At 40.5% G+C, this 22,476-nt stretch overlaps 1 protein-coding gene across 1 annotated transcript; it reads left to right on the forward strand.

The window, feature by feature from the left end:
* Positions 1–666: 666 nt before the first annotated feature.
* Positions 667–22,053, forward strand: serpini1 (serpin peptidase inhibitor, clade I (neuroserpin), member 1). The gene is made up of 9 exons (XM_062419404.1): positions 667–751; positions 15,187–15,475; positions 16,387–16,617; positions 16,908–17,102; positions 19,633–19,837; positions 19,948–20,045; positions 21,258–21,344; positions 21,507–21,596; positions 21,765–22,053. Exons 2-9 carry the CDS (start codon positions 15,208–15,210, stop codon positions 21,839–21,841), a joined length of 1,251 nt encoding a protein of 416 aa, XP_062275388.1. The 5' UTR covers positions 667–751; positions 15,187–15,207; the 3' UTR covers positions 21,842–22,053.
* The last annotated feature ends 423 nt before the right edge of the window (positions 22,054–22,476 follow it).

The following is a 22,476-nucleotide window of genomic DNA, read 5'->3' on the forward strand; positions in this document are numbered from 1 at the left end:
GAACTTTGTTTTTTAACTCTTACGATACTTTCGTTGGGGGAACCGAATATGATTACCTTTTTCCTCTTTTCCACTTTTATACAGCACACAGTATAAAATGTATCTTTAGCTATACAAAATATTTAAAAAAGGACATAATAATTACAATAACAAGGTAATTATCAGCAAAGCACGAAACGAACGGCTATACTGTAAGTCAAGATAATTCACTACCGGTGCCAACTGTTGTCACCTTCAAGTAAACATCAGTATCTCGTTCATTTCATTAAATTGCAACAGGCGCTATTTGCTTCACGTAGCCTGCTAAAAGATTGCACATTTGCTAAACAGAAGCTCTGCCGGACATTTTAGCAGGCTAATTTAAGGTACGTTATTAAACTAAAGGGAAACTGACAAGTTAAGCTAATTTAAACATAAAAAGGTGGCTTAAATCATAAAATCTCGGGGAAATTGTGTGTCACGCTTTCAATAGCATAGCTACTTAACACCAAGCCACCGTGAGAAGAGACAGAAATGTTTTTGGATGATAAAAGTAAGCAGAAAAATCGCAGACATACAAAGACGGAACAATGAAGAGTGATTTATCTTGTTTCCCGTGGATACTCTTTGGTCGACGTTCATTGGACCAATCGGTGTGTAGGGGGCGGGGTCTGCGTCAAACGAACAGGCTGTGAGCTGCAGCGCTGGAGGAGAGCAGCAGAGAGAGACCGCACACATCCATCCATCCATCCCAATTCATCACCGTTTATCGGTAAGAGCAGTTTTAAGCAATAACCTGCAACTGATTCACTCACAGTGTTGTGATTTGTCTGAATAACCTGTTAGGAAAGCAAAACCAACTTCTCTGCTCTTGCAAGATCTTCCGGTTGTGAAAAGAATAATTATTTATTTCATTGAGTATTTTATAGAAATAATTTGTACAAAGGTGGAGGAATGTGAAGGTGTTATTGCTAGTTAATTAAGAAATCTTATCAAATAATTGTTGATGCTATAATCAACATGTGTGGGGTTGTATTAAGGGGGCGGGTGGAGACGCACATTGGAGCCAAACATATTTCTTCCAGCCTATTGATTTAAAACGTTACTCGTATGTCCACCACCCAAGGCTATTTAATGTTTGTTGGTGGTCTACGATTGTATTGTGCTGTTGTTGTTTTTCCTCCATTGAAACCCAGCTTAGGCATTGCATTGTGGTTTTTGTCCTTGAAATACAGGCAAAGGCGCAGTGAGTGAATGTGTGTGTGTGAATTAACGAGGCAGATTGTAGTAGCCTGGTTCTACCCTTCCCCACCCCTCTCTCTCCCTCTCTCTCTCACACACACACACACACACACACACACACACACACTCCACTTGTTATTCCTTTATGCAGATCAGCGTGTGTGTGGTGGTATTGGTGGTGTGGGTGAAAATTGATGTTTTGATTTATGAGAAAAATCATAAGAAAATAGGTTATGTTAAAAAATGTAATATTATGATGTCTTTATGCAAAAGGTGCACAACAGGCTCAATGATGTAGAATTTCAGAGTGATATCATGTTAAGAAAGAAAGAAAATAGAAATGCCAATTCATCATTGCAGTAATCAATTATGTATAATAAATAAATAATAAATAAATAATCAACAATAACGCCAGTAAGATTTACCATAAATCTCAGAGAGATGAGATCACTTTGCACTACAGACATACCATGAAAACTTTTAAGAAAACAAAGTTGTCCGTTTACAAAACACGTCTTAATGTAATATTGGTAGTCCCAAAATGGCCAATATTAATGAACAATTACATTTTTCTTCACTCACTCAATCGATTTCCCTCTTTCTCATGACTCACTCTCTAAATCCACCTCTCATCTCTTTATCTCTGCAACTAAGATAATGACCTTCTAAATCCTCATTTAGGCTCTTAGTTCTGGCAGCTCCATATTCAGAAAAACAGGATCCCTTTCGGTCATAATCTCAATGTATTAATCCCATATGCATCTGAATCACTCTGCTGCTATAAGGTATGCTGTTTCCTTCCTATTGCATCTGTGTGTGTGTCTGTGTGTGTGTCCTGCCTATTCCCACCGAGTGCTACATTAATTGCATTTCAATAATTAAATGTCTTTCAAATCAGCCTTGCGAAACAAAATGAGTGGGGACGGGGAGAGGCAACTGACTGGGTTTGCTCACCGTGGGTGTGCATGTGTGTGTGCGCCAACCATAGCCTTTCCAAATATGTGTGTGCTGGGGTGTTGATGTATTTCTGTCAATTACATATTGTATTTTGCTGAGACAATAAATCTGCATTAAGTACTGCAGTTTTTTTACTGGACAACACAATGTACATCTTCTCAGGCTAGAACCAAACCTGCTATGTGCTGCAGTATACATTTAGAGAAGAAATCAACTTTAATCTGTCCTGATACATTTATGCTGATGGTTATTGAATTTAAATTTGACTTTAAAAACAACAGAACATCGGTTAGCAGTAATATGCATCAAATATGTTTTCTTAAAAAAGATTAAATCCTTACACATAATAATAATAATGACTTTTCAGTATATAATTAAAAATTCAATTCTTTCTTCTTTTCCTTGACACTTTTTGCATAAACCAACTCTCAGGTGCCCACCTGCACTCGACTCATGCACACTCTCACACGGCAGGTTTGTCCCACGTACATTCTGCTGCAGCAAAGACACAGGGGATTAGTTCATACCTGGCCAGATAGGAGGATGAGAGAGAGGACAGATTGGGAGAGAAAGAGGTCAGGAGTTATATCAGGGAGTAACACCGTCATGGCTTACTGGGACACTTGAATAGGACATTGCCATTGTTAATTTTATTAGTACAACCTGTTCTTTTCTATAAGACAAAAAACAGATGGATAGAAACACACTATCAGAGAGGGAGAAAAAGGAAATTATGTGTTTTGATATCTAAAATTAAATACATGCATTTTTTGGGGAAACACAAAGGATGTAAGCAGAAAATGAGGAAAGCAAAGCTCTAAGATATCATCTCTTTAAGTCAGCCAAGACACTGACTTATATTTTAACATTTAAAAATAATAATAATTTGGAAAAAGATGACATGAACAAACGATATGTTTCTTCAATTTCACCACAAATTTAAAGGAAATGTACTTCCCAGCAGTCTTTTCAACATCACACAGTGTGTCCAGCTCACATAAACACACACATACACACACCAGTACCCTGGAATCGATCGGTCGATTGATTGGTGGCATTCAGGGGTGGGCGAGAGAGATAGAGAGAGAGAGAGAGAGAGAGAGAGAGAGAGAGAGAGAGAGAGAGAGAGAGAGAGAGAGAGAGAGAGAGAGAGAGAGAGAGAGAGAGAGAGAGAGAGAGAGACTGTATCTCTGCAAGGAGAACAGTAATATGGTTGAATTGGTTATTGGCTTGGTAATACCTGTGTTTCCCCTCCATTTCAACTGTATGGCTCAAATATCAAATCAATTTGAATCTCTCTCCGTAATTGTCTCACTTGTCAGCACCATTGTCGCTCTCGATCTCTTCTTGATTTTTATACATGCTCGCTAGCTGCCGGTGCGCCCCCGGAAGTGAGCGAAATAATCAGAGATTCAAACACCTTTATCATCACCCTGTCTTCTTTGTGCTCTACCCATGTCAGCCAGCTCACCTGGCTATCACTTCTTATTCACTTCTCATTTGGCATCTGCTGCTTGGTATCCCTCTCTTACATCTATTACTCCTCCCCGATACACACACACAAACACACATACCTTCGAATACGTTCCCCCCACAGGACTAGTTGATAGTGACCTTTTTGCTCCGATGTCTCTCTGGTCTTTAGTCCATTTGAAAAAGCCTCCGGTCTTTTCACTTTTACCACTGACCCAAAATAGAGGCCGATCCAATTACAGCTCAGACCTCCTAACTGCGCTCCCACAGCGCCGTGTGTGTGTGTGTGTGTTTGTGTGTGTGTGTGTGTGTGTGTGTGTGTGTGTGTGTGTGTGTGTGTGTGTGTGTGTGTGTGTGTGTGTGTGTGTGTGTGTGTGTGTGTGTGTGTGTGTGTTACTGACATAGAGAGAGAAGAGAGACACTGTTGAGTGTGTCTTGGTAGAGTGAGGGGAGCAGTCAACCAACTTGCCATGCTACTCGGGGGTTGCTGGATATTATTGGCTCAGAGTCAAGGCTGGTATCTACATGGAAGCAGCCTCTATTCACACCATCAGTGTTCTTCCTGTTTCCATCTATCTGTCTGTTTGCTTGACTTTGTTAATGTCTTCCTCTCTTTTGCTAATATATCCTCCTTGTTTTTCTTTCTTCTTTCTGTCTCTCCCTCTCTCTCTCTCTCTCTCTGTGTGTCTTTATAGCTCACTCTCTCTGTCTCTCCCTCTGGGTGTCTCTGTTAGCAGGGATTAATAAAGGGTTGTTAACCTCTGTTTGCCCTCTGTGGAGTGTACAGTGAGCATCCTGGGACTTCAGGCAGGTTGCATAGCACATTATGTCATTTTCTAACAAGGGGGCTAAATGAGCGAAAGGCTCTGAGCTGAGGATGGTCTGTAGGTGGGTAATTGTGTCTGCCACTGGAACCGCAATAATAATAATAAGAAAGCAAGAAAACAGGTTCATTTCATTTAAATGTTATGTTATAAGTTGCATACGATATATTAAAAATAGTCATAAACTACAACGTTTTGTTCAAAAACTGCTGATTTAAGGACCTGCTTTAAAGATATTTGATAATAAGTTCACTGAAACATTACATATTTGACTTTAAAATAGAAACACTTGTGTGAATATAGCAGTAACTGTTGCTATGGAGGACCAGTTTCATACTTCTGATGATAAGACTTCATCAAAATGATAAACATGCACAGTGTAATACTGTAATCTCTACATTGCTTAACCCTCCTATTATCTCAAATATAACGAGCACATTTTACCCTTGGGGTCAATGTGACCCCAGAGATATCTGCCTCCAGAAAATGATTAGAATAAAATTATTGACCAAGTTTTTGTGTCAGGCACTTTGTTTATTTGTTGAATACATAAATAACCCCTTGATGATGAAACTTATTAGCAAGTTGACCTTTCCTCTAGCGCCACCATCAGACCAAACTTTTAAATTAAAATGAATGTATCTTGAAAAGTTTTCATTCCAATCTTTTCATATTTACTGACGACATTAATGACCACAAGAGGATGAACCCTATTGGTTTTGGTGACGACATGACCTTTCCTGTAGCGCCACCATCAGGTCAAACTTTCAGTTTTAGAGTTAGTGTATCTTGAAAATCTTTCATCGAAATCTTTTCTAATTTGAGGTGCACATTCATGACCTTTAGAGAATGAATCCTATTGATTTTTGTGACCCCATTCCCTTTCCTCTAGCGCCACCATGAGGACAAGTTTGGGGTCAAATTCACCCAAGTAAAACAACAATTTCAAACTTTTAGCAAGATTTCATTTGTGAAACGTGAGTCAGATAGTCAGAACACGGAACAGTTCTTTATTTGTGTGTGTGTGTGTGTGTGTGTGTGCTGTGTGTGTGTGTGTGTGTGTGTGTGTGTGGGCGAGAAATCAAACAACGGAATATGAATATCATTATTTTCCTGTTGGGCTGTCAAGCTTTTAGTCTGCACTACTGTACACAGGATGTGCAGAGAGTGTGTGCATGCTCCTTGCAGACATATTTCTTGCATTGCGCACAGGTCATGCTGGTCTTTGAATCATTGCGGGTGGGCTGCAGATGCTCCTGGAAGGCACTGTCTTCTCTCCATATGAGGTTTCACCAGTGCATTACCAAGCTGCTCCAGGAAAATCCTCCTTCGGCTGAGTTTCCCCCTGTTCCAGTCCTTGTTTATTTCACACCATATCACAAACGCATTGTATGCACTTACATCAATGATGTGGAAGAAGATGACAAGGGGGCCAACAGGCAGTCATGCGTCGACAGCTGTATGTGGCTGTGACCTTGTCCAGGTTGTCCACCCCTGCCTCTGTCTCATTGTAGTCCAGCACCATTTGTGTTATTTTGTCTTCTCTGGTGCTCAGGGCAGCATCTTTGTGCATAGTGCTGAGCAGCATGACATTTTTTTCCTTTCTTGGGGCAATAAGAGAGCATAGTTGCTTTGTCAGTGAAGGCAAACACTGAAGATTTTACCTTCCTGTTCTTGACAGCAAGAAGTTCAGAGGGAAGATCTTGTTTGTTTTTTCTCACTGTCCCCAAAATGGTAATCTTTCCTCACTCAGGGCGTAAGATGTGAAAAAATGATCACATGTAATGTTATGCCCATGCAGTCCTTCAGCCATATCAAGCACAAATCTTGTGCCCTGATTTGTTTCAGGTGCTTCGCCAGGGGATTTGCCTGTGTAAAGCTATATTCCAGGCATAGCTGGACCATGCATCACATGCTGCCCATATTTTGATGCCGTATTGGCAGGTTTGCTCGGCATATATTGTCGGAATGGACAGCGCCCACTTAACGCAACCAAGCATTCATCGACAGTCACGTGGGGGCCTGGATTGTAAAGCAGGGGTAACAATGCATCCACATCTCTCGTCGGCCCTGCCTTGTTTCTATGTCATCAAAGCGTATGACACGGGACAAAACCTGGAATGTCTTCAGAGACATGGTGGCTGGAAATATTGCCCTTCCAGTCTCAGCAATCCAAAGGCTTGCTGTTGCTTCACCTTTTGATTTGTAAACTTCTGCCAAAATGAGCAAGCCAATGTAGGCTGCAGATTGATAGCGCTGCGGCGCGGAGAGCCGCTGCTGGGACGCTGCTGAGAAGCTGCTGAGACGCTCCCGGTGGAAACACTTTCATTGATTATAGTGGCACCTATTAGCTCCTATGACCGCGGCACAGCCGTAACGCTCCACTGACAGACCCGATGGAAATTGGGCTTTAGTGCTGCTAAGGTCATCAAAATAGTTCCAGGCCCCACCAGACACACAGTCAGCCATGTTGAAGACATAAAGTCATTATTCAAGCTCTTCATATAATCATCAATTGAAATTATTGTACTTGGGTAATGATAATTTTAGAGGGGAGGCATGTGTAGTTGGAAAGACTTGGATGTGATCGACTCACAAGCATACATTGGCTTCCTCATTTTGGCAGAAGTTCACAAGTCAAGTTATTTCCCACGCACCCACTTGGCGAGAAGTATCGAAGTTCTCATGGGAATTATGTTTTCCCCATTCCCCTGTCATGTATCAACTCAAAAGTATCAACTCTGCACCTGCAGGTGTGGGGATGTTAGGTCACACACACAGACAGACATGTTTTACACAGCTAAAACAGCTTGGGGTCAAATTGACCCCAGAGGAAATGTGTCAAAATGTGTAACAGCACATTGAAAAAATATCATCATGATAATTTTATGTTTAATCAGTTGTCCCCATCAAATTAGGAAAAGTCATGAAATATGAAGCAAAAAAAACAAGTCAACTATTATTTTTTGAATGATAAACATGATGAGCTCAAATTGACCCAAGGACCTGGAATATTGTTCTATGCGAGTCAAACGGGCAAATCACCTCAACAGGTAGATTAGCCATTAAGTTGGTTATGGTGGGAATGTTTTAGCTCATGCAGCAGTAAAACGACGATGTGTTACATTTACCAAAATAGTGCATCCAGATTAGATAAAGTAGCAGACTTTTGGCAATGTAGCTTCTATTTGTGCCACATTGCAAATAGTGTGCAAGGTGCAATAAGGGCGAGCAGAACCCACAACATGATTGATGAATTGGCTCGACTTTATTATGAACAGTAATGGAAGTCTCCACCCTGCCATTGGAGTTTAGTACTTCATTTCTCCTTACACAGTGATGGCTTTAGTGCTGCCTCCCTCTGTACATTTCAAGCTGTCTCTGCTCCTCTTGGGTTTCTCCAGGTCAGCAGGCAGGCATAGGTCAGAGATTGGGTGTCTAATCATACATGGAATTGAGAAAGTTACAGAGACATGGGTGATTTGAGGTAAGATTGTAGGTTTCATCTAAGTTTAATTATTTTTAGTGTGTCTATGCGACTCTAAGGAAACTTAAACTCATGAATGATATCAGACTCATGACTCTTATCTCTGTTCTGCATAGCACTTTATAAATTGGACACATTCATGGCGAAATCTTGACAGATTATTCTGCCATTTTTTAACAGGAAGCCAGAAATTCAAGGTTTTCTAAGGTCGCAGCGATCTAGACATCATTCTTTGCAATTTATTCCTAGAGGGATAGGCCTTGATGGAACAGGATGTTAGCATTTTCACTGAATTTCATCAAAGTGCCTGTGAGCTTCAGGAGTTTGGAAGTGTACTTATAGAGCCCAAGTGAACCAGTTGACTGTGTGCTGTGATTTGAGGATGGAGGTGAGAGAGTAGGTTTAAGAGAGGAGGTCTGTAGGGGGACTTTGCTGCAGCCCGTAGTGATCACTTCAGGGAGGGAAAGTAGAGGTGTCTGAGGTGTGTGTTGTTGGAAGGTGGTGATGTTGACTGGGGGTGTGTGTGTGTGTGTGTGTGTGTGTGTGTGTGTGTGTGTGTGTGTGTGTGTGTGTGTGTGTGTGTGTGTGTGTGTGTGTGTGTGTGTGTGTGTGTGGTGTGTGTGTGTGTGTGTGTGTTGTGTGTGTGTGCGTGTTGTGTGCATGTGTGCGGTGTGTGTATTGTGTCAGAGTGTTAATGGAGTAGAACTGGGAGTGGTGTCGAGTCTTGGTGAGGGTGGTGAGTGTGTGGTGTGTGAGTATGCTGATAGCTACGTGTGTGTGTGTGTGTGTGTGTGTGTGTGTGTGTGTGTGTGTGTGTGTGTGTGTGTGTGTGTGTGTGTGTGTGTGTGTGTGTGTGTGTGTGTGAAAAGGAAGAGAGTTTATCTGCCTATATGGAAGGGGGAAGATATCTTTCAAGTGGTAAATATTTCTTCTGTCAGCTTGGCAAAACGAAAAATGAATTCCATCACTTGCAGTTGCCTTGGTAACCTTGTCTTGGAAGCATATGTGGAAATGTGTGTGTGTGTGTGTGTGTGTGTGTGTGTGTGTGTGTGTGTGTGTGTGTGTGTGTGTGTGTGTGTGTGCTGTGTGTGTGTGTGTGTGTGGCTGTGTGTACCTGTGGATTTGAACCATGAATGAGGATGTCCATGTTTAATAAATTCCCCTGGACCTGCGGAGCGTGCCGTCTCAAGGTGTTGGGTTTAAATGGCAGTAAGGATTAGTGTACGTGGTGTGGATTTGGGTGACGTCACGTTTTAATTGTCGAAATGTCAACTGCCGATCTATTCTGTCTGAGAATTAGGATTACACAGAGACATTAAAGGCTGCTTTTAAAGGCCAGTGAGTTTAATTGCATGGAATTAATCAAGTTGTCAGGATTAAACCCCAGCAACTTAAACCATGAGCGATTTTCTGACATATTCAATTCTGTTAGTCACGAGAGAACATTTTATAACTGGGTGTTGGGTTTCCCTTCTTACCTGGGAGGCATGCTGGGAACCCCATCTGAGTAGCTCGGAGCCAAATTTGGGCTCATAGGTCATCAATGGCCAGACTGGCAAAGTGTGGGATCCTCTTGCAGACAGTGTGCCACCACTCAAAAGGTCAGAATGGTGTGTTATAAATTAAATGTTGCACTCATTAAAGTCTGGGGCTTATTTCCCCTCTACTGAAGAGAGGATATGTTTAATTGATCAGTCTCATAACCAGAAATAGGAATTATTTTCAATAGAAGGACCTTTGTCTTGTACTTCAAACACATACAACTTCTTGCTAATACAAAATGTATTTATAAATAAATGTCTAAAGACATGACGAAAATTATAATGCAAAAGAATAAAAGATCTCTCAATGATAAGATGAATCTTAACTCAGTGGGCGATAGTAGAGTGGAGGATGTGACTCAGAAATATAAAATGACAGCGAGACGCTAAGAAAATAATCATCTTCTTTAAGGAAATTAATTTCTATTCGACATCAACTCCCATCACAGAGAGGCTGTGGATTTTGCCTACTTTTTGAAGCTCATGTAGAGATGACAACTTCCCCCTGAAGTGATTATGGCAGTCTGAGCCTGATGGCGTTGACGTGGACTGCCAGGAGGAAGTCCACCCCAACGCCTGTTTGCCTGATGGGCAACACTGTGAAGTTCCCTCTAGGGCCACTACTTTTCCAGCCGACTCCTTGGATGCAGTTTGGTTGCTAAGCAGTGGGCCTGACAGCAGAGCCCCCTAGCCGGTCTGGCGGTCTTGCTTCAGGACCAATGGGCAAAGGTCCAGGCTGATGCTTCACTGACAATGTTCCCTGAGGCACTCACATGTGGACCGGCTGTCAGCTGTGGGCCAGTAGTACGGTCTCTGTCGATTCCTTGTGATTTCGTGGCTGTATGTCAAATAAAATTAATCTAGTTACACTAATTTCATAAGTCAGGTTCGAAAAAACCCACAACACAAAAATATAAAAACTATTCTTCAGTTGATAGTGTGGGTCTCTGAGGCTTGTTTCAGAAAAAGTTAGAAAAATACAAGCATATTCTAGGCGACGGCAACAAAAGAAAAGTACAGGAGACCTCTAGAGAAAAAAAAAACTGAAGATGATTAAGATAACTGAAGCAGTGAGCTCCATGGTGGAGTGGAGATTGAGGGCCAGTCTGAAGGGAAAGTCACGTTTGGCACTTTTATCAGTTCACAAGTATTGAGCATGTTTTGTGCGTCAATAAGACACTTCCTGCCAAAACCTCTAAGGAATATCAATTCCATTGTTTGGAACTTCTACCTTGGATGGCGCAGCACGTCTCCTCTGTCTGAAGATAGTGGTCATGCTGTCTGACTAGTGATTTTAATTCATGTTTTATATGTTATAAATCACTTACTTCAAACATCACTATTGTGAATTAATCATGATAAAATTGTATGTAGCAGTGTGTTGTATAAACTAATGAGAAAACATAGTTTAACATTAGTTTAGCTCTCATGTCAGCATAATTTAGTCATTCCACGTGACAGTCATGACTAGTCAGCTGATTTCCATGCTTTGTATACATGCAGTCTTACACAACATGATATTCTTAACATGTAGTATTGATTGTCTTCAGACAAGATCCAGTCCAGTCCATTTGTTTTATAATCTCCTTGATGTTTTGATCCGACCAAAAAGGTAATTTAGTGTCTTTTGCATCCTGTTGTGACTTCTTTATCTTGTCTCCATCTGTCTATGAAAGAGTTTTAAGAGCCCAGGGTTTATTCTAGTTAGCGTCCCCTGTCACCCCCACTGGGAGACGGTGAGAGATGAAAGGGCCCTTTCTGTTAGACACTCACCTCTCTGTCTGTTTGTGGACTTAAAGAAATATTTTGTCCAGTGGAATTCAAAAACAAAACAAGGCTGTCCTCCTAAAGGTGTCACCATTACAAGAAAAAGTCAGCCACCCATGGTGTTACTATCCACACACACATGCATTCTTGCACACAAACACACACAGGTGACATGCACAATGATGCTCCACACTACTTTCCCCTGGCTTAGACTGCATGGCTGGTTCTTTCTTTATAGAAGGCTGAACTGTCTGTCTCAGAAAAGTTCAGCTCCCACAACTCAGAAGGTCAAGAACATTGCCCTCCATTTACATCTCTGCCAGCTGCCCCTCCTCTCCCTCTCTCTCTCTCTCTCTCTCTCTCTCTCTCTCTCTCTTCTCTCTCTCTCGTCTCTCTCTCATCTCTCTCTCGTCTCTCTCTCTCTCTCTCTCTCTCTCTCTCTCTCTCTCTCCTCTTCTCTCTCTCTCTCTCTCTCTCTCTGCTCTCTCTCTCTCTCTCACTCCCACTGCAATGTCTGACTCACAGGACGACATGTGAGAGCAAGTGAAAACACGTGACTAGTAATATACCGTCTACAATACATCAAGTTTGTGCATTTGGGTGTGTGTTGATTTTTCTATCTTGGACATTAATACAAAAAGACTGTTTCCAATGCTTTAACCACAACTCCTGCACTGAACAACTTGATGGACATTCATGCTACTGAGTCAAAACTCAATTTAACAGATGACATATCTTACAACTACCTAATGGGTGTAATACATGGCTATATTAAGGCGTGCTGGCATTAGTTTTATTAATATTATTGTCAATAAATAACATGAAAAAAACTAGCACCACTGTGTTTGAAACCCATTCCTTCTCATTTTAAAAACAAGCCACAAATATACAGTTTCCATTTTTTTTTTAAAGGCTAATTGATTTTCCTGAAACAGCTGGACAGAGTAGTTTTTAGCAATTGTTACTAAACCAGGAGTAAATGGTGTGTTTAATGGAAACTATATTTAACAGTGGATTCATACACATTTGGTCCTTGTTTATTGCTGTAAGATGGTGTATGCAGATTGATCAAAATACAATTCTGTTGCTATGTTAATTTTAATGAAGGAATACGTCACCCACTGTGGTCCTTTGACATATTTTAATAGTTTTTTTGGACAACAGGGGAGGTTAGTGGCACCTCCAGGGTTTGGTTACACCAGCAATACAAAAGAATGGTGAATTCATTATTCTGTTTGGGTGTCACAGATTTAGTTGGTAATAAGAAAAATGCAGAATAGGACCCCATTCTTTAAATATGACCAAGGTGACCAGATTGTATTTATATGGTAAAAAAAAAACAAATTGGAGATCTGATCATGAGGTAATCAGGCAAATATTAGAGCACATGAAAATCAAGTGTAAGTGCTTTGTGCCTCCGTTCCATGTGAAGAAACTCTGTAAACTGAAATACATTTCCATAATAAAGTCAGCAGTGTAGTCAATGCCATGCTTGTCAAAAACAGTTTGTCAGAATACTTATAGATGGGAGCAAACCAAATGAGATTTTTGCCGTCGGTTCAAAAAGACGTGAAGTGGAAGTGATGTTCACAAATGATGTTCACATTCTGACTCTCCTACCCTGTTTGAAATTCAGTCCCAAAGATGTAAATCTTTAAACACATGTCTAAGCTATATAGTTTCATTTTTAAACAAGGCTAGGAGTGTATACAGCCCAGCTAGTGGCTCTGTGAGACTGTACAAAAGCACAGTGGTGCTTTGAGCTAAATGCTAACTTCAGCTTGCTAACATGCTCATAATAACAATGGTATGCTGATGCTTATTCTGCTGTTGCTAAGTATAATGTTTACTATCTTAGTTTAGTTCATTGTGACTATAATTAAAGTGATTATAACTCATCCTGAGGGGTACATGAATGTCTGTAACAATTAATATGGCAGTCCATCTACTTGCTCAAAAACACAAATGTGAACCTTGGGGGTGCCAACCAATAGACTCCGTTTGCTGTGCTGAACAGCTAAATTATTTCTTAAAACAGCTGGGCACTGTAGTTCTTAACGATACTCAAACAGGATTAAATAGTGTATTTATTGGGGACCACAGTGAGTATGGCTGCATGTTTTTAATAGGACTTTATAATTAGGCTGTAGCTACATATATCATTTTTGTTAGTTGGATCAATTTGTTGATTTTGGTATCTTCATGGGGTTTTTTGACAGTAATACAAATACAAATATATTAATATAAAGATTTGGCATCAATGTCTCTCAGAGGTTGTTTGCTTTATTTTGGTGGGGAACATTTTTTGTCACATACCAGAGCACAGGAGAGGAAAGGACGGGACACAACAGGCATAGGCACTAATATTCTGGCTGCTGCCCATTGTCGTTGCTGTTGACACTCAGGTACATTGTCACCACTGTCACCTGCTGTCCCACACATACAGTAGCAACCAGCAGATTCCGGCCCTGCATGGGACTGCTAATTGAACCCATATAAACTGTAAAACAACAGCAGCACAACAGAGAGACAAACAACAAAACTGATCACGATTACTGTCTCTGTACTCGATCGCTTTCTATTCTTTTTATGCTTTATATCATCGACTCTCCATCTTTTTTTTTGTTTTGTTTGGGCAGCAGAAAACAATATTGCCTGGCAACAACAGTGCCAGAGAGATTGTGCAGTGTGTGTACATTCTGTGCCATTTGAAAAGGTATAAAGGGAGCCTGAAAGAGACAGAAAAGGTAGGAAAGTATAGAGATGTGACAGAGGAGAAGATCGGCGAAGACAGATAACGTGGACAAGAGGGAGATGAAGACGAGAAGTGTGATGGCATGGATGGATCAGGGGAGGGATGGAGGGATTGGGGGGTGGAGAGGGGGGTAGAGGGTGAAGGCCTCGTCGGGCCTAGTCCTAATCAGTCATTCTGCACAGACAGACAGAAATTCGACCATTCACATACAAAGGCTGAAACACAGATTTTCAAGGAAAGACGCTGATATAACTCAAGATGATAAGAATGTCCATGAATTATGTATGAGCTCATTTAGCAGATGTGCTCAGAACAGCAATACTCACTGCAGTCAGCAGTACAGCTGTAGTTACCGCACATTCTTGTTGTTTATCTATCTTTCTGCAAATCTGTCTTTTTTTCCTAGTATTTCTGAAACTGTGCACGACTAGTTTTAACTCCCAGGTTGTACAGTTGAGTTTGGGATTGCCTTTTTTAAATCTCTTTTCTTCTTCAGTTCATTTCAATCTATCTGTTTTTCTCAATTTAACCTTTCTCCTCTCTTTCCATTCTCGGCTCAGTATTTAACAGTATCGTCATTAGAAATAGTCTTTCCATTCAATTCATTTCAGTGTAGAGTGTAGTGTTTTTCTGCTTTGTCTTTATAAACACAGTTTAATATTTCCAGAATGATTGACTGATGTTTTCCGTCTTTCTCTGACCCCCGTTGTCTTTTTTCATCATCCTAATTCCCTGTTCTCTCTACTTTCTACTTTCATCTCTGATTCCCTCCCTTCCAAAATCCTCTTGTCCTTCATCTCTTTTTCTCTCTTACGCAATAATCTTCTCTCTACCTTTATCTCTCTCTCTCACTCTCATGGTCTCCTTTTGCCTCTACCTCCCCGCACAATCCCTCCTTTTAATCATTTTCATCTTGCCTTCCTTCCACACCTCTTTGGCTGCTCAATTCCCATTTCCTCTCTCCAATCCTCTCATTCCCTGTTCCTTAATAATTCCCTCCCCCCATCCATCTATCTTTCTGTTTCTTCCAAACGACCCCTTTCTCCTCCCTCTTTCCCACTGTCACCTTCCGCCCTCTAAATTTTCCATCATTGCATCATCTGTCTCATATTTTTCTTCCCATCCATACCCTTCCTCCTCCTTCACCCCTCTTTCACTCAGTTATCTGTGGTCTGTGCTGCGATGTTGATCCTGGACGTTTTGTCCCCGCTCCTCCTCCTCTCCATCCTGTTGCCGGGCTACGGTTGCCGGGCGGCGGACATTCCGGAGGACACAACATCAGAGTTCTCGGTCAGACTGTACCACCAGCTGCAGGCAGCGGGGGGTCAGGACAACATCATTTTCTCCCCGCTGAGCGTGGCCATTGCCCTGGGTATGGTGGAGCTGGGAGCCAGGGGAGCTTCACTGGAGGAGATACGACAGACTGTAGGATTCAGCCACCTGCTGCCAGGTAAGTGAGACATTCATAAACACACATTTACCAGCATCAGGGTTAGTGGTTGGTCAAGTAAATGGAGTTAGATCTGCACTAAGAAAATGGAATCCTTTGTGTGAAAAGGCAAGATTTTTATTTATTTATTTAAAGGATATTCTGTATTGTTATTGTTAGCAAATCCATTGAAAAGACTCAAAACAAAATTGCGTTAGTCCAACAGTATGACTTTCCTAGACCCTTTTCTAGCTCTCAGCCCCAAGCCTATTGGTTCCCACTGAGGACATAAATCTTTAAAAACATGTCATGAATATTTGGTTATCCCATTTTGATCTGTTATCATTAAATGGTACATGAATATTTCTACCACCAGAATCTGAGATCTGAGCAGCATGAGATACATTTCAATCAGTGTTTGTTAATGACACATTTAAACTCTGTTTAAACATGGGGGATGCTCACTTGCTTACAACTTCTCATTTATCTGGATATTTTGTGCTAAAACTAGAATAATGAAGCTGATACAACTAGATTTTCTTTTTTTCTTTTTTTTGCATTACTGCTTTTGTGATCATTTGTTTTGTTTATGACAGGAAAACTAATGTCCTTCACAATTTCTCAGAGCCTGTGATGATATCTACAAATATCTTGTTATGTCTGAACAGTCCAAAAATTAATTCCATTAAAATATAATATAGGATAAAGTAAGACAGCACATTCTACCATTTGAACACCTTGAACCAGTAAATGGCATTTTACCTTAAAAATTGACTGAAAAGACTAATTATCAAATTGTTGTTGTGTGTGTGTGTGTGTGTGTGTGTGTGTGTGTGTGTGTGTGTGTGTGTGTGTGTGTGTGTGTGTGTGTGTGTGTGTGTGTGTGTGTGTGTGTGTGTGTGTGTGTGTGTGTGTCTCCTCCTGTTCTCCAGGTGTGGAGTTCTCATTGCTCCAGAACCTGACAGAGGCTCTGTCAGACGATGACGCCCACTATGTGATTCGATTTGCCAATAGCCTCTTCTTGCAAGAAGGCGTCACCTTTAACCCAGAGTTCCTGCATCTGATGAGAAAGTATTTCCGGGCCGAAGTGGAGACCGTTGACTTCAGTGAATCGGCAGCTGTGGCAGACCAGATCAACAGCTGGGTGGAGAATCATACCGAGAGTGAGTAAGAAGGGAGGATTATGAATCCCCGCATACTGTAGAGTGAAGCTTGTTTCTACCTTGTTATCTTGCAACAGTTGACAAATGAGCACAGTTATACAATACTGTCAAAGGAGCTGCATCAGCGTTTGTCTGATCACATCATTTTGTACAAAAACAAAAATGACTGGATACTTTTCCACCTTCAGCTGCTCTCTATCCTCACTTGTGTACAACTTCAAAAGCTGCATCACAGCAGGTGTTGTCTTTAGGATAATGAAAATAAACACTGTACAAATCCCTCCCTGTAGGTAAGATCCGCGAGCTGCTGTCTGCCGAGGACTTCAGCAGCGTGACCCGTCTGACCCTGGTGAACGGCGTCTACTTCAGAGGCTCCTGGAAAAACCAATTCAGACCAGAGAACACAAGAACCTTCTCCTTCAGCAAAGATGACGGCTCTGAAGTCCAGACGCTCATGATGTACCAACAGGGAGACTTCTACTATGGTAGGCATGAGTAGTGTGTGCATATGTCTGAAGGATTGTACTTTGGCTCTTTTTTCTGAAGCCCTTGAATTTCAGCTCATATTTCCTGAGGTTATTTAAAATGTTAATCTTAGATCTAAAATATTCATATTTGGAGTGTTATTCCCAGGAAAGGCTCCTCTTTTCTTGCACAGCGAGCTCGGCTGTTAAAATGTTCTTCACTTCTCTGTTATTTCTGTTTGATTTAATAGTATATTTTGAAGGCTATTTTGTTCATGTCATACAATATTAACAGTACTGTGACATTCTGTGTTAAGTAATGTAAGTACGTCTATGACAGTAAGTAGAACAAACAACACTGTTTCCACTCTATTTGAACTCCATTGAAATCTGGCATATCCTAACCCTAACCCTAACCCCTACCACGTATACCCCTTTCCTTATCATTTACTAATGATTTATAGGATATAATTTTATAGAATTTGGTGTCATAGTGATTTTTAGTTAAAGTGAAGTGGTTAAGCCATCAACTTTCAAATCTTGCTGAGGAAACCTTTCACTTTTCTGTGCTTTGATACTTTGTTATTGAATTTTCACTAATGGCATGCACAACACTGCATGCATTGTTTGTAAGGAAAATTATGATTATTATTATTTTTAATTAGTTTGAAGATTTATCTGATTTAGTCATTTATTTACATTATGTCAGGAAATAGTAAAACACTCCATTGCTTAAAATGAAATCTTCAAGTTGCTGATTTCTTTTTGATCAACAATCCAAAACTCAAAAATATTCTATTTACAGTGTTGCAAAAAAAAAAAAAAAATTGGACCCAGAAAATGTCTTTCATTTTCACAAATTGATATTTGTTCATTATCTGTTGAACAACTAATTAGGTAATTGTTTTGGTACTAATTAATAATCTTTTTTTCACTGCTTTCTTATGTCCAATACTGGTAAATGTGATGTTTTACGATGATTGTTATGTACTGTCACATGTAATGCACAGTCTGGCTCTATTTTCTATAGCTTATACCTATTTTTTTAATGACATGGTTGTTCTGAATTGGCCACACCGTTTGTGTTAGATCTTGGTGTATTTGGTGTTTTAGCACGGCTGTGAGGTACTGTGAGGCTGCTTGTTCGGAGTGCAGACTCCTGCAGGTCGGCTGTGATGCTGTGATATCTGAATGAGTCTGTCCCTTTTGGTCTGATCTGCTGCCAAAGACAATTACATCATATCTTTACTGCACTGCTACTCAAGTTGGTGCATTTGAGCTATTTTGGTGCAGCCTGTATGTGCGTAGTGATATTGCATACACCTATGATCAAAGGGTGCACACATAGTCATCCTCACATGCTCGGGATCCAGGAAATTTCTGTGTGTGTGTGTGTGTGTTTGTGTGTGTGTGTGTGTGGAGAGCATAATGTGTGCATGTGTAAATGTGCGTGCTTGAGAGCTGCAGAACAGGGACAGGTCTTCAGGGAGAAGGCTGCGTTTGCATTCTCGTTTTGAAGCACAATCATATTGGTTAAGTAAAATGTTTTAGGAAGCCGCACCCCATTCTCTGCTGCAATGTTGCCTCACTTTGCACCAGCAACAGCAGCACAGAATGCTAAATTAATAAAGGGTGATAAGTCCCTCTATTGTATTTTTTTTCCTTTTAAGTAGCTTCAAAAGAAAAATCATGTGCAAAGATTGGAATACAGTCTGGCAGTGTTAATTGCATTTTAATCTCACACTGCAAAACCTACAGTAAATGGGATAATCTTATATTTAGATTTAAAATATAGTTGGACTTGTTTTGAGTATAAAAGGATTATTTCATTGTGACTAAGAAATACTGTTTCACTTAATTCAAGTATGTGTTGGTTGCCTTGTCTTGCTTAGAATTTCTATCTATGGGTTTTGTTTAATTAGATACAAGGGACAAGTCTGTCAAAAAATCCACCTCGAGGCTATGAAGATATCATTCCGTATCCTCTGTAGTGTGTGTAAAAGGAGATATCAGCTCTTACAGATGTTTGCATGTGTAATCACATGTGTGCATTTGTCTCTGAATGTGTGTGGGTGGGTGCATTTGCATGTGTGTATATTTACATGCAAGGATTTTAAAACATTTCCGGATTCTAAATTGGTTTATTCAGTTTTATTTCCAGCCTGAAGACAGTTGAGTGCATGTTTGTTGTAAAAGGACCGTTGCCCTGTCAAACACAAACAAACACAGCGTGCCTTCCTGCCTGATTCAGTTTTGATGGTAATTTTGACACAGCACCATCAGCATGTAAGGTGGCAATCAGCATGTAAGTAATATGTTTTGAGTCCAATCAGTATAACCAAACCCTTTGAAGGGAAGCGTCAGGGGTTTTTAATTAGTGCGTCGGGGGAAATGATCACACACTAATCAATACAGTCAATCAATGCGCTTAAACATGCTTACATCTGTGTATATTCCTCTTGAGGGAAGTTCACAAACCCATTACAGGAGGTTATGTTGAGTGTACAAATGCTCTCTCATGCTTGCTTTGTTTATGATACCTCTCCATCAGGTGAGTTCAGCGATGGCTCCCAGGAAGCCGGTGGTGTGTACCAGGTGTTGGAGATGCCGTATGAAGGAGAGGACATGTCCATGATGATCATCCTGCCTCGTCAGGAGGTACCGCTGGCTTCTCTGGAGCCCATCATCAAAGCGCAACTGCTGGAGGAGTGGGCTAACAATGTGAAACGGCAAAAGGTGGAAGTCTATCTACCTAGGTAAGAACATACAGTAAATATAGATTTTTAGGAGTTGAGTGTGCGGTCTCTAGTTTGTTTGTTTGTTTTCTCATTACGTGAATGTTGACCTTTTTGACCGTACTGTTCAGGTTCAAAGTAGAACAGAAGATCGACCTGAGGAGCACTCTGCAGGAGCTGGGAATAAAGAACATCTTCACCAACGATGCTGATCTCTCCGCCATGACAGGTGATGCATAAAACACACACACAGTGCAAAACACGGAAATATGTGACACATAGCCAAAGTCGATCAAATATATCACACATATAGACACAAACGGCAAAATGAATAAACCCTTAATGCATGAAAAGTTGATTCAAGGTTTGGTTCAAGGTACTCCTTGGCAGCAGTGAAATAGCCAATGGTACTTTTCAAGGTAACCAAGGTAACTGGCATCGAGTGGGCAGGTCAGAGCTGTCCCATTATCTGGTGAAAATAGATCCAGAGAGAGACCGATATACTGTATACGTAGACACAGAAAAATAGAGATACATATATGCCAGGATCATTTTCATTTAAAGTAATCAATGACACATACAGAAGCAAGCACACAAAATGAAATAACAGAAAAGAGAAGTGAAGTAAAAGTGAACATTGTGAGTTTCTTCCAATGTAATGCCTGACAGAACAGCTGGATCTGAACTCAGCACATCTTTATAACCAACAACATCCTTAACAGATCAACACCACTCTGACATCCTCCTCCAAAATAGTTTGTTCTCACTGATCAGCTGGTGCTGGTATTACATTGTGAAACACAATCTGAAGGATTGATCTTGTACAGCGTTAGCAACCATGTCCTTCGCTCAGCCTTTTCTCAGAGGATATAAGGTTACTGTGGCAGGTTGGTAGATAAGAGAGGGTATTTTAAAATATTTATTTATGTTTGGAGAAATTAAAAAGTGTATTGTTAAGTTTTCGAAAAAGTCCTGAGAGTTACATAACCTAAAATGTTTGTGAATAAAAAGCTTATCCCTGGTGGGTAATTTGATTCACAACCAGCAGTAATACATAGACATCAAACACAGCAAATAAATACAACAACAAATACCAAATACAATTTACTGTAGTAAGCTGTAGTAAGATTCTGCCAGCAATGGTATATTTTTTCAATTATATATTTTTATTCATCTATATATACATATATGCATGTTATAAGCATGTTTTCACACAATGCGGTACTATTTTTAAAAAGCCCCTATAATTAATATATATATATTTGGTTTGACTTGGTTTGACTAGGTGAGTGGACTCTATACCAGCATCCAGCTACACATGCAGTTTTCTTAGTTTGCTCATGTGCTGTCCTTATCACATTAGACTCAACATCACACCATCTTCACGTCTCCAGCATCTCGCACTCAGACTGACTCATCTGTGCGTGTGTCTCTATTCCAGATGGTAAGGACCTGTACATTGGGAAGGCAGTGCAGAAGGCTTATCTAGAGGTGACTGAGGAGGGAGCAGAGGGAGCCGTTGGGTCAGGTAAACTACATTTTCATTGTCATCTTAATCATCATGATCATTACTGGTCATAGAATTGTCATTACTGTCTTTGAATCAGTATCACCCATATGCCATATGGCTCTTTACTCTGTCAGTGAATAACAGAAGTGATTCTCCCCTCTGTCTTTACTGCTCTCTCAGGAATGATCGCCCTGACCAGGACTCTGGTGCTGTACCCACAGGTCATGGCCGATCACCCGTTCTTCTTTGTTATCAGAAACCGGAGAACAGGTGTGTGTGATAACCATGAATTCACATTTTAGTATATTGCTACTTTTTTAAGGGTTGTGGGTGTATGCAGCAGCTTCCAATGCATGCATCAATCAACCTTGTATTAATGATGACCCTTCATAAAAAAATATACTGTAATGCACATCTGCATGTGTCCTCTCCTCCCAGGGTCCATCCTCTTCATGGGCAGGGTCATGACCCCTGAAGTCATCGAGCCCAACGACCACGACTTTGACTCTATGTAACCATGATGTGAAGTCACTCGCTCTAAGCCAATCAGAACCTGACGTCATAAACGCTACCTATCCTCTATTGCCATCTTCAGCTGTATTTTATACTCTTTATGGGAAAAAAGATTCAGAACTGGATATTATATGATATATTATATATTGAAATATGACATACAACATAAACTGACTGTGTTTTGATACTGGAAGCTTTAAACACTTGGATACAGACATGCTGAAGGAGGAAGTTGTAAATATTCTCTAGTAAAGGGTGGTTTGTATATGAGTGAGAAGAATTACATGATATGTAATCCACGCACAACCCCTTTAATTTCAGCAGCTTCACTTGGCTCACTCACACAATGCACAAAAACAGTTTTCTCTCTTCTTCAAAAAAAAATATTTGCTCTTTCTTACTCCAGCTATGTGCACACTGTAAGTTTCATACTTTAATTAGCCCCCTGTACATTTGAAATTGTGTTCCATATATTACTTATATAAACTCAGTATTTATTGCAGAATAAACATGTGCAAACATTTTGTCCTTATACAATGGATCTTAGTAATATATCTCTTCCAGACAGTATTCTAGTAATTTTTACACTATAGGCACATGGCTAAACTGCTAATGAACTAATATGCCTTATCACATC

This window comes from Scomber scombrus, chromosome 5 (genome assembly GCF_963691925.1).
Source record: "Scomber scombrus chromosome 5, fScoSco1.1, whole genome shotgun sequence".
NCBI classification, from domain to species: Eukaryota; Metazoa; Chordata; class Actinopteri; order Scombriformes; family Scombridae; genus Scomber; species Scomber scombrus.